At 46.0% G+C, this 13,699-nt stretch overlaps 1 protein-coding gene across 1 annotated transcript in view; it reads right to left on the bottom strand.

Moving 5' to 3' along the window:
* The window catches only part of LOC101016179 (transmembrane protein 183A-like), a 36,954-nt gene extending 30,046 nt beyond the window's left edge, over positions 1–6,908 (bottom strand). Inside the window, 1 exon segment of the mRNA XM_031666811.1 lies at positions 6,885–6,908. Within this exon segment, the coding sequence (XP_031522671.1) occupies positions 6,885–6,908 (24 nt within the window).
* Positions 6,909–13,699: the final 6,791 nt, after the last annotated feature.

Here is a 13,699-nt window from a genome sequence, read left to right as displayed (position 1 = left end):
AGATGGACAGAAGTGTTTAATGGAAAGGTAAGCTTTCTTTCTGTTTCAATAGAGGGAGAAGAAGATACTCCTTGAAATCACTAGAACAGGAGAGATTCCAGTCCATTACTTACTGTTAGAAACCAGTAGAGGAACTAAAAATAATGATACAGCTCTACTGGGGCAGGAGTGTGAACAAGTTAAATCCTTATCTTTCACAACAGGAAGTCAAGAGATAATGTCTAAAGATGATAAACCAGGAAACAGCAAGCAGTGTGTGTATTTAGACACACAGGTAATGACTAAAAACTGAAACCAAACCTCTGGGTGGCAGACTGGGCACAGGGATAGGTGGATGCCTCTGTAGAATTTAATTTTGTGTGTGTGTGTGTCTCTCCACCTTTTCTATTGGGTTCCATGAATAAAAGGTTCTTTTTGTTGTTGTTGTTTGTTTTGTTATTGTTGTTTGTTTGTTTGTTTGAGATGGAGTATCACTCTGTTGCCCTGACTGGTGTGCACTGGTGCAATCTCGGCTCACTGCAACATCTGTCCCCCGGGTTCAAGAGATTCTCATGCCTCAGCCACCCCAGTAGCTAGGATCACAGGTGCATGACACCACGCCCAGCTGATTTTTGTATTTTTAGTAGGGATGAGGTTTTGCCATGTTGGCCAGGCTGGTTTGAACCCCTGACCTCAAGTGATCCACCCGCTTTGGCTCCCCAAAGTGCTGGGATTACAGGTGTGAGCCACCGCACCCAGCCTGTTTGTTTTTGAGACAGGGGTCTCATCATGTCACCCAGGTGGGAATACAGAGGTGCAATCACAGCTCACTGCAGCCTCAAACTCCTGGGTTCATGCACTCTTCCCATGTCAGCCTCCCAATTAGCTGGGACTGCAGGCACACGCTCCGCCATACCCAGCTAGCTTTTTTTTTTTTCTGTAGAGATTGGGGGCAGGTGGCAGTCTCGCTTTGTTGCCCAGGGTGGTCTCCAACTCCTAGCCTCAAGGAATCCTCCCGTCTCCCAGAGTGCTGGATTACAGGCATGGGACCACCATGCCCGGCCAATAAAAAGCTTCTCAAGCTTCTTTTCTTCTCTTTATTCCTGGAAAAACCCATCAATCTAGTCCCTTCTTCCCCCAAAAGCACTAATTTTAAGGGTGTTCACCAAAATTAGGGACGTTCAGCGTACCAAACTGTGTAGGGAAAAACTCTCCTGAAACCATGTTTTTCCTCTACTTTCACACAACAATCATCAACACAGAAGATTTCTGTGACCAAATGTGTGGGGGTTTTTCCCCCACACACCAAGGAACGGACACCAGGGAGGGTCCTCTAATTCAGTTCCAACCGTATCTGCCCAGAGATGGTGTCAGATCCCACAAGTTGAGGACTCAGTCCCTAAGACTGCCCCCCCGAACCCCCCCACACACACCAGTTGCAAGGTCGGCCCTCCAGAACCTCTTACTGAGGGTTCAATAAATTTGCTGGAGTGACTTACAGAACTCAGAGAAACACATTTACTGGTTTATTATAAAGGATATAGTAAAGGATACAGGAGAAGAGATGCATAGGGCGAGGTGTGGGGGAAGTGGCACAGAGTTTCCATGCCCTCCCTGGGCGCCACCCTCCAGGAACCTCCAGGAGCTCAGATACCCAGAAACTCACTGATCCATGTCCTCTTGGGTTTTTATGGAAGCTTCGTGACATCAACATTCCTTCCCCCATGGTATAGGGTGGGAGCCCTCTCATGGGAGAGTCTTAAGATCCACCCCCTGATCAGGCCGGGTGCGGTGGCTCACGTCTGTAATCCCAGTACTTTTTGAGGCAGAGGTGGGCAGATCACTTGAGGTCAGGAGTTCGAGACCAACGTGGCCAACATGATGAAACCCCCATCTCTACTAAACATACAAAAATTAGCCGGGGCATGATGGTGCATGCCTGTAATCCCAGCTACTTGGGAGGCTGAGGCAGGAGAATCACTTGAACCCAAGAAGCAGAGGTTGTAGTGAGCTGAGATTGCACCGCTGCACTCCAGAAAGGGTGACAGAGTGAGACCTTGTCTCAAAAATAATAACAATAATGATGAGGGGGGAAGGGGTTAAATATCTGAAACAGTCTGACAGTGCCTGATACATGGGGGAAATTCATTAAATATTGATCCAGCACATGAACAAGAGGAACAATGTTCTATTCAAGCTGGAAGTCCTTGATACCCTTGTTTCTCTTATTCAATTCACCACCTACTCCTATTGATTGTACACTTTTCCTCTCTCTTGAATCAGCCCTTTTCTATCTCCAAGGCTTCTTCCCCGTTCCAGTTGCCATTACGTCTCACTTGGACCATGCACTAGCCCATGGCCAGAATTTCTGTGGGCCTGACCTAAACAGCTTCCTCAACCCCTAGACTAAGGCGGAACAAAACTCAGGAGACAAAAAAAGGAGAGCCGGGGACCTACAGAACAGCATACGAGTTCTTTTTTTTTTTTTTCCTTTTTGAGAGTGGCCAGATCTCAGCTCACTGCAAGCTCCGCCTCCCAGGTTTACGCCATTCTCCTGCCTCAGCCTCCCGAGTAGCTGGGACTACAGGCGCCCGCCAGCTCTCCCAGCTAGTTTTTTGTATTTTTTTTTAGTAGAGACGGGGTTTCACCGTGTTAGCCAGGATGGTCTCGATCTCCTGACCTCGTGATCCGTCCGTCTCGGCCTCCCAAAGTGCTGGGATTACATGTTTGAGCCACCGCGCCCGGCCGAGTTCATTACAACTAACAAATTTAAAACAACAAAACAACAACAACAACAAAAAACCCTGTCTTCCACACTAACCATATTGCATGACTTCATCTAGCATGAAGTTAATCCAGGAAAGGGGCTGTTTCATGTCAAAAACAGGAAGACGGGCTCTGAGGCACTTTCGAGAGAGCTCTAATCTTCCTGGATTTTCAGTGTCAGAAATCAGAGGCAGGAAAAAATCTGTGAAAGAAAGCTGAGGGGAGAAGCAAAAGATCCAAGATGGAAACTTTGAGCTTGGACTAACAGATCTTCCAAAGAACCCTACAATTTACAAGATACTATCAATTCTCCCGAGTAGGAGCCCAGTAGGTTTCATGGGTGTGTGACCTGCACATTTGCACGTTCCTGTACAGAGAAGGGCACTGCACTTAGTTAACACTTTACAGTCAATATCTTGAAATTCTTAATAATTTTTGAATAAGGTCCCAAACCTTTTTATTTTGCACTGAGCCCTGAAAATTATGTAGCTAGTCCCGGCAAAGAACTTACTGTGTGGAACCTGGAAAACAGAAGTTCTAGGTAGTTATTTAGTGTTTTCATTTTATGTAAAGTTAATTTCTTTTTTGAAGGAGAGGCTTTCTTCCCCTTCTCAAATCACATTGATTTTCTTTCTTTCTTTTTTTTTTCTTTTCATCTTTGAGACGGAGTCTCGCTCTGTAGCCCAGGCTGGAGTGCAGTGGGGTGATCTTGACACACTACATCCTCAGCCTCCCAGGCCCCAGTTCAAGCAATTCTCTGGCCTCAGCCTCCCGAATAGCTGGGATTACAGGACTGCACCACCATGCCCAGCTAATTTTTGTATTTTTAGTGGAGGCGGGGTTTCGCCATGTTGGCCAGGCTAGTCTGGAACTCCTGACCTCGTGATCCTCCCGCCTTGGCCTCCCAAAGTGCTGGGATTACAGGTGTGAGCCACCGAGCCTGGCCTAATCACATTAATTTCACACTGGAGAATAAATTAGAGGAAAGCCGGCATGGATGAGTGCCCTGCCCAGATCCCCCGGACACTTGTGGCTACACTCTGAAGGCGGTTCACCTCCGACACCCACAAATTCTCTCAGACTCTTATCTGGCCACAGGAAGCTGCTTGGCCTGCAGCTGGAGCAATCCTGAAGTGCTGGAGAGTGAATGCCTGTAGAAGCAACCTTTGGCCAACAGAGAGTTGGTGGTTATGGATCTCAAAGTCCTCGACCCTCAGGAAGGATGATGTTCGGGATCATTCTGAGGCATGCCCTGCCCAATTCCCAGTGCTCTCCCCAGGAGTGAGCGCCAGCTGCCCGTGGGAGAAAGGTGCTTGCTCACCCATGTGCACACTTCACTGGCTTCCCTTACCTCCCCATCTTATTCTCCATTCCCTATGGAGAATAAGTTTCCCGCAATTATCTCCTGAATCAACGATTTATACTTGCACTCAAATCCTCATATCAGGACACTTCAGCAGGAACCTGAATAAAGACAAGTCATTTCATCAAAGTCGAGGGCAGGGTTAAAGAGTGACGTGAATGACAAGCTGTATACACCTCAGGACTACTTTCTCTTCAGCTGGCATCTGAGCCGGCAAACAGCGTGCCAAAGATACACACGAGGATTCAAGTAGGTGAGGGGATATATCCTTAGCTCCTCTCTGAGGTGTAGCCATAGAGGTGGGAACGTGCAGGGCAGTTGGGAGCTACGGATTCACTGCCTCTCATACCACTCAGTGAGGGAGAGGCCTCATCAATGCTCAGGGATCTATCTCCTACCACGTATGGAAATTTTTTTTTTTTTTCTTTTGAGACAGTCTCACTCTGTCACCCTGGCTGGAATGTAGTGGCATGATCTCAGCTCACTGCAACATCCACCTCCTGGGTTCAAGAGATTCTCATGCCTCAGCCTCCTGAGTAGCTGCGATTACAGGTGTGCACCACCATGCCTGGCTAATTTGAGATGGGAGTCTCACTCTGTCACCCAGGCTGGAGTGCAGTGGCACGAGCCCAGTTCACTGTAACCTCTACCTCCTGGGTTCAAGCGATTCTCCTGCCTCAGCCTGCTGAGTAGCTGGGACTACAGGCATGTGCCACCATGCCCAGCTAATTTTTTTGTATTTTTAGTAGAGACAGAGTTTCACCATATTGGCCAGGCTGGTCTTGAACTCCTTACTTTGTGATCCGCCCGCCTCGGCCTCCCAAAGTGCTGGGATTACAGGCGTGAACCACTGCGCCCAGCCAATTTTTGTATTTTTAGTAGAGACAGGGTTTCACCATGTTGGCCAGGATGATCTCGAACTCCTGGCCTCAGGCAATCCACGCGCCTCAGCCTCCCAAAGTGCTAAGATTACAGGCATGAGCCACCACGCCCAGCCAGGTATGGAAATTCTTGCTGTGCTATCATTACATTACGTTCTGCAAGTGACAGAAAATCAAGCACGTGGCTTAAACAGGTAGGAAGTAAATTTGCCTTTCACATAGCAGATTGGTGATCGAGGCTTGCTGTAGCACTCCGAGTTTTGCTTTACTATGTATGACCTCCATTCCCAAAGTCTCCTCATTCTCCAAAATGACTGCCCATAGTCCAGTCATCTCATCCATGCTCCAGACAGCAGGAAGAAGAAAATAAGGAAGGAAAGCCCAGCCTTGGCCTTTAAGGTCCCATAATAGATGTTATATATATATTCTCCGCTGCCTATATGCCAGTGACCAGACTCTAGACTGATGACTCTACCAAGCAGCAAAGAAGTATGGGAATTGTATTCATTATTCTGGATGTCTGCCCAGCTAAAAATTGAGTGTTCTAAGCCAGGCACAGTGGTGCATACCTATAGTCCAAGCTACTTGGAAGGCTGAGGCAGGAGGATCCCTTGAGCCCAGAAGTTCGAGCCCAGCCTGGGCAACATAGCAAAATCCTGTCTCTAAAAAAGTAATAATAATATCTAGAGAAGAAGAGAACAGACACTGGGGGCAACTAGCAAACTCCACCACCCCATCCTCAAATAATTTCTTATGACTTAGGATGGCCCAGGAAGAACAGTATAATTCCCGCTTGTCCCAGAAAGGTGCTGATATGCCCACAAAAGTGACTGGCTCTCATGGAGCCCTGTAAACTGAAATGTGGTAGGCAGACAACTGCAAACAGATGATGTCTCAAGACATGCCAACCTGAATAGATAATGAACCAGGTCCAGGAATCATCTACTGCCATGGCATATGTGAGTCCTCCTACCACCTCCGTAGGTGGAACCCAGGGAAAGAAAGGGATACCAAATTGACTCAGAACGTGCTTGCACTCCCTTAGTGAAATGAGGATTATGGTGGCCATCAGGGCTGTTCACAAATGTTCTGACTCTTCTCTTTCGGGGCAGATGGTAGGATTTGCATTTCTCTGCCCCCCTGAGGTTAGATGTGGCCATGTGATATACTTTAGTCAATGACCCATGAGCAGAAGTGAGATGTGTCCTGTCCAGGTTGAAGATTAAGAGCCTGTGAAAGTTAATTTTATGTGTCAACTTGGCAAGGCCATGGTACCTAGTTTTTGGTCAAACATCAGTCTGGATGTTGCTGTGAAGGTATTTTGTCCTTGTTCTATTTCTTTTGCTTTATTTCCTATTTATTACCTTTGCCTCCCCAAATCAATGCTGTCAAGGCATTTGGATGCCTTCCTTAATATTTAAATCTGTAGATGTGGACTTTGAGTAAAGTAGACTACTCCCCATAATGTGGGTGAGTCTCATCCAGTCAGTTAAACACATTAAGAGAAAAAGACTGAGGCATCCTGGGGAAGAAATTCAGCCCCCAGACTGTCTTTGGACTATGGCCACATCAACTCTTCCCTCGGTCTCCAGCCCGTCATCTTGCCCTGAAGATTTTAGACTTGCCAGCCCTGACATTGGCGTGAGCCAATGAAGTCTCTCCCTCTGTCTCACTGTCTCTCTCCCTTTGTGTCTCTCTTTCTCTCTCTTCATGTCTCTCTGTCTCTGCCACTCTCTCTCTCATCATGTTCATTTTTTTTTTTTTGAGACAGGATCTTACTATATTGCCCAGGTTGGAGATATGTATATGTAGATAGATAGATAGATAGATAGATAGAGAGACAGAGAGAGACATGAAGAGAAATATAGATAGAGACACAAAGTGAGCATGCGTACAATTCCAGTAAACACACTGCGCATGCGGACAGCCCACCCCAAAGGAAGAATCGGGGGAGAAGTAACGCAAGACCACAGAAGTATGCCAACATATAAAACCCCAAGTCAAAAGGTCAAACCACACATTTGATCCCTCAAGTCCCCTGCTTGACTCTCTTTGAAGTGTACTTTCCTTCCTTTCATTCCTGCTCTAAAGCTTTTTAACAAACTCACTCCTGCTCTAACACTTGCCTCGGTCTCTCCTTCTGCCTTATGCCCCTTGGTCAAATTCTTTCTTCTGGGGAGGCAAGAATTGAGGTTGCTGCAGACCCCCACATTCGCCACGGTTAATTGGCTGAAGTGTTCCTCCTGCCTTGGCTTCCCAAAGTGCTGGGATTACAGGCATGAGCCACGACACCCAGCCTAGAATTAATATTCTGTTCCCATTCTTCTACCCCTTAAGCTTCCCCAGGCTCTAAAATTACCTCTTTTTCTCAATTCAACAACAATGCTTCATTTGCTTCTTAGGGTAAGAGATCACAACTATCTAATGAGAGGTAATAAGCAAATCTTCTCCAAGGTCTGAACAAGAGCTCCATTTTCCCAAGGGGACTTGCACTTAAAAAGAAGATTTAAAAACAAAACAAAAATCCCACACAAATCAAGCTGTATTTGGTGAAACTCTAGGAAGTGCAATTAAGGAGTTTTCCTGCACTATGGAAAGTAATTTTTCAGAGGTGCTCTGCAGATAGAATCAACACTGTTGGACATTGTACTTGGGGTTGCCGGGTGTTTCTAAGTGGCAGAGAACAGGGAATCCTCACATTCTCTTCTGGAGTTCCCATTTCTCCATCCAGATGGCTCCCAGTGGTGCTGAGTCCAGCTTCTGTAGCTCCCAGTGAGGCTGAGTCCAGCTTCTGTAGCTTCACAGCCTCTCCTGTTCATCCTCAGGCCCAGCTACTGGCTGCTTTGTTTTCCACAGGGCAGCTTCCTGGGATATGTGACCTTTGTCTCAGGGTAAGGTCCTGAATCCTGGTGAAGAAATATTATCCCTGGGTGTCACATCTCCCCTCTTGCCTCACCCCAGGAGGCTTACCTCTAATCTCAAATGTAATGTATAGCCATAAGAAGTCAACTAGGGGACCAGGTGTGGTGGCTCATGTCTGTAATCCTCGCAGTTTGGGAGGCCAAGGCAGGTGGCTCACTTGAGGCCAGGAGTTTGAGACCAGCCTGGGCAACAAAGTGAAACCCCGTCTCTACTAAAAATACAAAAATTAGCCAGGCATGGTGGTGCCCACCTGTAATCCCAGGTACTGGTAGGCTGAGGTGGGAGGATCACTTGAGCTCAGGAGGTAGAAGTTAGCTGAGCTGGGATCATGCCACTGTACTCCAGCCTGGGCAACAGAGTGAGACCCTGCCTCAAAAAAGAATAAAGAAATCAACTAGGGAACTTATTAAAAATGCAGATTCAGGAGTCCAGATTCTGATTCCTTAGGTTGGGTTGCAGGCCGGAAAGCTGCATTTTTACAAGCAGCTCAGATGCAGGCAGGAGGCAGACTTTACTTGGAGAAATAGTGCAAAGGGAGATGGGGTGAGCTATTAACATCGCCCACTCTCTTAAATCTCTGTGCTTTTCTAGTAAGCTCTGACTCTGTTATTGATGCAGCTGGGCCATCTGCTCATAACCTCAAAATGAAACAAATGAAACCAACAAACAAAAGATGGAATGTTGCTTCTAGGAATTTCTGTACCATTTTTCTCTTTTCTTTCTGTTTACAAAAGGATGGGCCTTTTTGTGATGCAGTCTTTAGTGACAAAACTGAGGATAAATGATACCCTCCTCTCCCACTCAGTTTTTGCCATATTTGCAGAAGGCTGATGACATGGCCTAAAAGTAAACACATAAGAAATTCTTTGAGCAGCCGGCTCAAAGAATTCTCAAATGAAAGCTAGGACAATCAAGAGTTAAATGCAATTATTAACGCAGTGACTGTTATAAACTTGGGTTAGAACCAGCAGCCGTAGGGCAGAATCAATAGTCAAAATGACATAATCCATTTGGCCAATTGAAGGTTTCATTTCTATGGCCTCTGGGAAGAGGCACCGAGCCCCCCACACCTGGAAGTAATTATTCCAGCCTGGCCTCCCGCCCAGGACCAAGTCAGGTCTCTGACGGAAATCCAGGCGCCCTCTCGTGGTGGAGGTAAAGGACGATAGAAAGTTGAGAGTTTTTACATTCTTGTGTTTCACCCCTCTTCCATCTGATACCCAGACAGAGCTTTTTTAAGGATCTGCAGGTGCAGAGTCCTCCTCGAAGCTGCAGCAGGACTGCGCGACAGGTAATAGTGTCCTCGCTCTGGTGGCATCCCCAGATTTAGTCTATGCACGTCAAACATTAGTTGGGTGCTTTGATACTTCACAAATAAAGACATTGAGCAGCTGTGTTTAAAAGCACAGTTCTTTCTGGCCCAGTTCTATACATTAAACCCAGCCAACCCACCGGTGCATGTCACAGAAAGCAGTCAATACAAATCAAGCCCCGGTCGGGCCCGGTGGCTCACGCCTGTAAACCTAGCACTTTGGGAGGCCGAGGCAGGCGGATTGCCTGAGCTCAGGAGTTCAAGACCAGCCTGGGCAAAATGGTGAAACCCCGTCTCTACTGAAATACAAAAAAAAAAAAAGGCCGGGCGCGGTGGCTCACGCCTGTAATCCCAGCACTTTAGGAGGCCGGGGGGCGGGGCGGATCACAAGGTCAGGAGATTGAGACCATCTGGGCTAACACAGTGAAACTCCGTCTCTACTAAAAATACAAAAAATTAGCCGCGCGTGGTGGCGGGCGCCTGTAGTCCCAGCTACTCGGGAGGCCGAGGCACGAGAATGGCGTGAACCCGGGAGGCGGAGCTTTCAGTGAGCCGAGATCCCGCCCCTACACTCCAGCCTGGGCGACAGAGCAAGACTCCGTCTCAAAATAAAAAACAAAAAATAAAAAATAAATCAAGCCCCATGTTCAGCCTGGGTCCTCTGGCTCCATCAGCACCCACACTTCAATCCCAATCCTGCCTGCCCAACTTCTCCAACCCTATGCGGAGTCTGCTTTTCCAGCTCAACACTCAGCCCTCATTACGGATCTCAGAATCTGCTCCCAGGGGCGGAGCTTGCATTCACCCTGCGGCCCTGGGTTCCACCTGGCTGGCATATCCACCCCTCCTCTCTCACAATCCCAATCAGGGAAAATCTCACAATTCATAACCTGAAAATAATAGAAAAAGACCTCCGCATCTTCAAAAAGGGCCGTCCATTAGTCAGACACTCTACTCACACACATGATTTTTTCATTTTTAACAGTAAATTACACAGACATATTCTACTGTTTTAAAAATTCAAATCCAACCTACAGAAGCCATTGTTATTCCTGAACTTTTTATATGTTTTCACATACATAAATGCACTAGAGAGGTATTGAGTTTTATTGTTTGTGGAGTTTTTTTTTTTTTTAGCATAAATAGGATCATATTATATCTGTCTTCTTTTTCTTTCACAGGTTGATTTTTTTTCTTTACATATATATGTATTTTTTCTTTTTTTTTTTTTTTTTTTGAGACAGGATCATGCTCTGTCATTCAGGCTAAAGTGCTGAGGCATGATCATGGCTCACTGAAGACTGGTCCTTCTGGGCTCAAGCAATCCTCCTGCCTCAGCCTCCTAAACTGCTGCAATTACAGGCAGGAGCCACCATGCCCAGCTTACAGCTTGATTTTTTAAATTAACAATAAGATATGTTTTATCAGTAAACCTTTCCCTGTACATTTCTCTGAAGCCATTGAGTTCTTTTTTTTTTTTTTTTTTTTTTTTGAGATGGAGTCTCACTCTGTTGCCAAGGCTGGAGTGCAGGGGCAGGATCTCAGCTCATTGAAACCTCTGCCTCCCGGGTTCAAGCAATTCTCCTGCCTTAGCCTCTCGAGTAGGTGGGATCACAGGCACATGCCACCATGCCTGGCTGATTTTTTTTGTAATTTTAGTAGAGATGAAGTTTCACCATGTTGGCCAGGCTGGTCTTGAACTCCTAACCTCAAGTGATCCACCCACCTTGGCCTACCAAAATGCTGGGATTATAGGAATGAGCCGCCACGCCTGGCCTACTTATTTCTTTTTAACTATTGCATACTACTCTATAGTGCCTAGAAAGCCAAAATAATACTTTTTTCTTCCTTTCCTAAGTCTGGAATCAATGGAGGAATAAGAAAATGGAGGCAGACAGATATAAATCAAAAGCTGACAGAAATCAAAATGTCAGTGTTGTTAACAAGCTGATGGGAAAACATAGTTTAAGGGTACATCTAGAAGGACTCGCCAATATTTTACCCCTGAACAAATACAGACTTACCTGCTGGGCCACACGCATCCCTGGACATCCAACATGTGTGTGAAGCAGGCTTCAGAGCTTGCCACAGAGCAGGGCAAAGGCCAGAATGACCTCCAAGCAAACACCGTGGAAGATGGCAGGGAAAGAACCGAGCAAAGGTGCCCAGGCCCTTGTACTTAAGTTACCAATCAAGCAAACTAGTCCTCCTCTCAAAGAGATGAGTGAGTGCATAAGGGGTTGGAGAGAGAACAGGAGTGTTACTCTAGAATCTAACTGAGGCCAGGGAAATGGAGATTCCCCTAAACATTTTTCAGATTTTTAGTCTTGCAACCCTTTCAGCTCAAAATCTGCCGGAGCACAGCTAACTCCCGCCTCCTCCTGGGAGAAGAGATCAGGCAGGTATCAGTACGTTCCTGGCTTCTACATTCATGAATCCATTCCCTCAATACCAGCCACTGCTCTTTTGTAGAGCTGTCTCACAGACGGTTTATATTTTGGCCTCAGCAGACTCTAATATGGGTTAGAGCAGCCCATTAACTTCTAGACCATGATATTACCTAAGCCAAAAATGTGCTACAACTTCTGTTTCCCATCAAAAACACGCCTAGTCATATTGTCCACTGTAACTCACTAAAGGTTATACAATTAAATAAAATGACCGCAAAGAGCTATTCCTTTCAAAAATGCAGTATCTAACACAATGTATGTAGTCCATATATGAAAAACTCACACCTGGCATCATATTTAATAGTGAAAGACTGAAAACTTTTCGTCTAAGATCAGGAACAAGACAAGGATGCATGTTTTCACCACTTCTGTTCAGTAGAGTACTGGAAGTTCTACCGGACCAATTAGGCAGGAAAAAGAAATAAAAGGCATCCAAACTGGAAAGGATCAAGGCATCTGTTCACAGATGATATCATCTTAGAAAATGATAAACACTCCACAAAAAAACAGAACTAATAAACAAAATCAGCAACATTGCAGGATACAAAATCGACATAACAAAAATCAGTTGCAATCCCATACATTAACAATAAACAATCCAAAAAAATAAATTAAAATAATTTCACTCACAATGGCATCACAAAGAATAAAATACTTAGGAAAAAACTTAACCAAAGAGATGAAGCACTTGTATATTGAAAACTACAGCTGGGTATGGTGGCTCACGACTGTAAGCCACCACTGAGCAGAGTTGGTGCCACTGCACTCCAGCCAGACCTTGTCTCAAAAAAACAAAACAAGGCTGGGCGCAGTGGCTCACGCCTGTAATCCCAATACTTTGGAAGGCCGAAGCGGGTGGATCCCCTGAGGTCAGGAGTTCCAGACCAGCCTGACCAACATAGAGAAACCCCATCTCTACTAAAAAATACAAAATTAGCCAGGTGTGGTGGCACATGCCTGAAATCCCAGCTACTCAGGAGGCTGAGGCAGAGGAATCGCTTGAACGTGGGAGGAGGAGGTCGCGGTGAGCTGAGATCGCACCATTGCACTCCAGGCTGGGCAACGAGAGCGAAAATCCATTTAAAAAAAAAAAAAACTACAAAACATTGCTGAAAGATTTAGATTTAGACATAAGTTAAGTAGGAAGACATTTCATGGATTGGAAGACTTAATATTGTTAAAATGTCAATATACCCAAAATGATCTATAGACTCAATGCAATCCTTATCAAAAACCCAATACTGGCTAGGCGCCGTGGCTCAAACCTGTAATCTCAGCACTTTGGGAGGCCGAGACGGGCGGATTACGAGGTCAGGAGATCGAGACCATCCTGGCTAACACGGTGAAACCCTGTCTCTACTAAAAAAATACGAAAAACTAGCCGGGCAAGGTGGCGGGTGCCTATAGTCCCAGCTACTCGGGAGGCTGAGGCAGGAGAATGGCGTGAACCCTGGAGGCGGAGCTTGCAGTGAGCAGAGATCGCGCCACTGCACTCCAGTCGGGGTGACAGAGCGAGACTCCGTCTCAAAAAAAAAAGCCCAATACTGTTGGTTTGTTTGTTTGTTTGTTTGTTTGTTTTTCAGGAAAAGAAAAATCCATCCTAAAATCCCTGTGGACTCTCAGAAAAACCCTAAATGGCCAAAACAATCTCAAAATAGAAGAATGAAGTTGGAGGTCTCGAACTTTCTGATTTTAAACAATAGTAATCATGCTACAGTAATCAAGACAGTGTGGTACTGGCATAAAGAGAGACAGATAGACCAACGGAATAGAATAGAGAGCACAGATATAAACTGTAAGCCCTCGCCGGGTGCAGTGGCTCACACCTGTAATCCCAGCACTTTGGGAGGCCTAGGTGGGCAGATCACTTGAGGTCAGGAGTTCAAGACCAGCCTGGCCAACATGATGAAACCTTGCCTCTACTAAAAATACAAAAATTAGCTGGGTGTGGTGGCATGTGCTGGTAGTCTTAGCTACTGAGGAGGCTGAGCAGGGAGAATAACTTGAACCTGGGAAACAGAGGTTG

Source organism: Papio anubis, chromosome 5, assembly GCF_008728515.1.
Source record: "Papio anubis isolate 15944 chromosome 5, Panubis1.0, whole genome shotgun sequence".
Taxonomy (NCBI): domain Eukaryota; kingdom Metazoa; phylum Chordata; class Mammalia; order Primates; family Cercopithecidae; genus Papio; species Papio anubis.
This window is presented reverse-complemented; position numbering and strand designations above follow the sequence as displayed.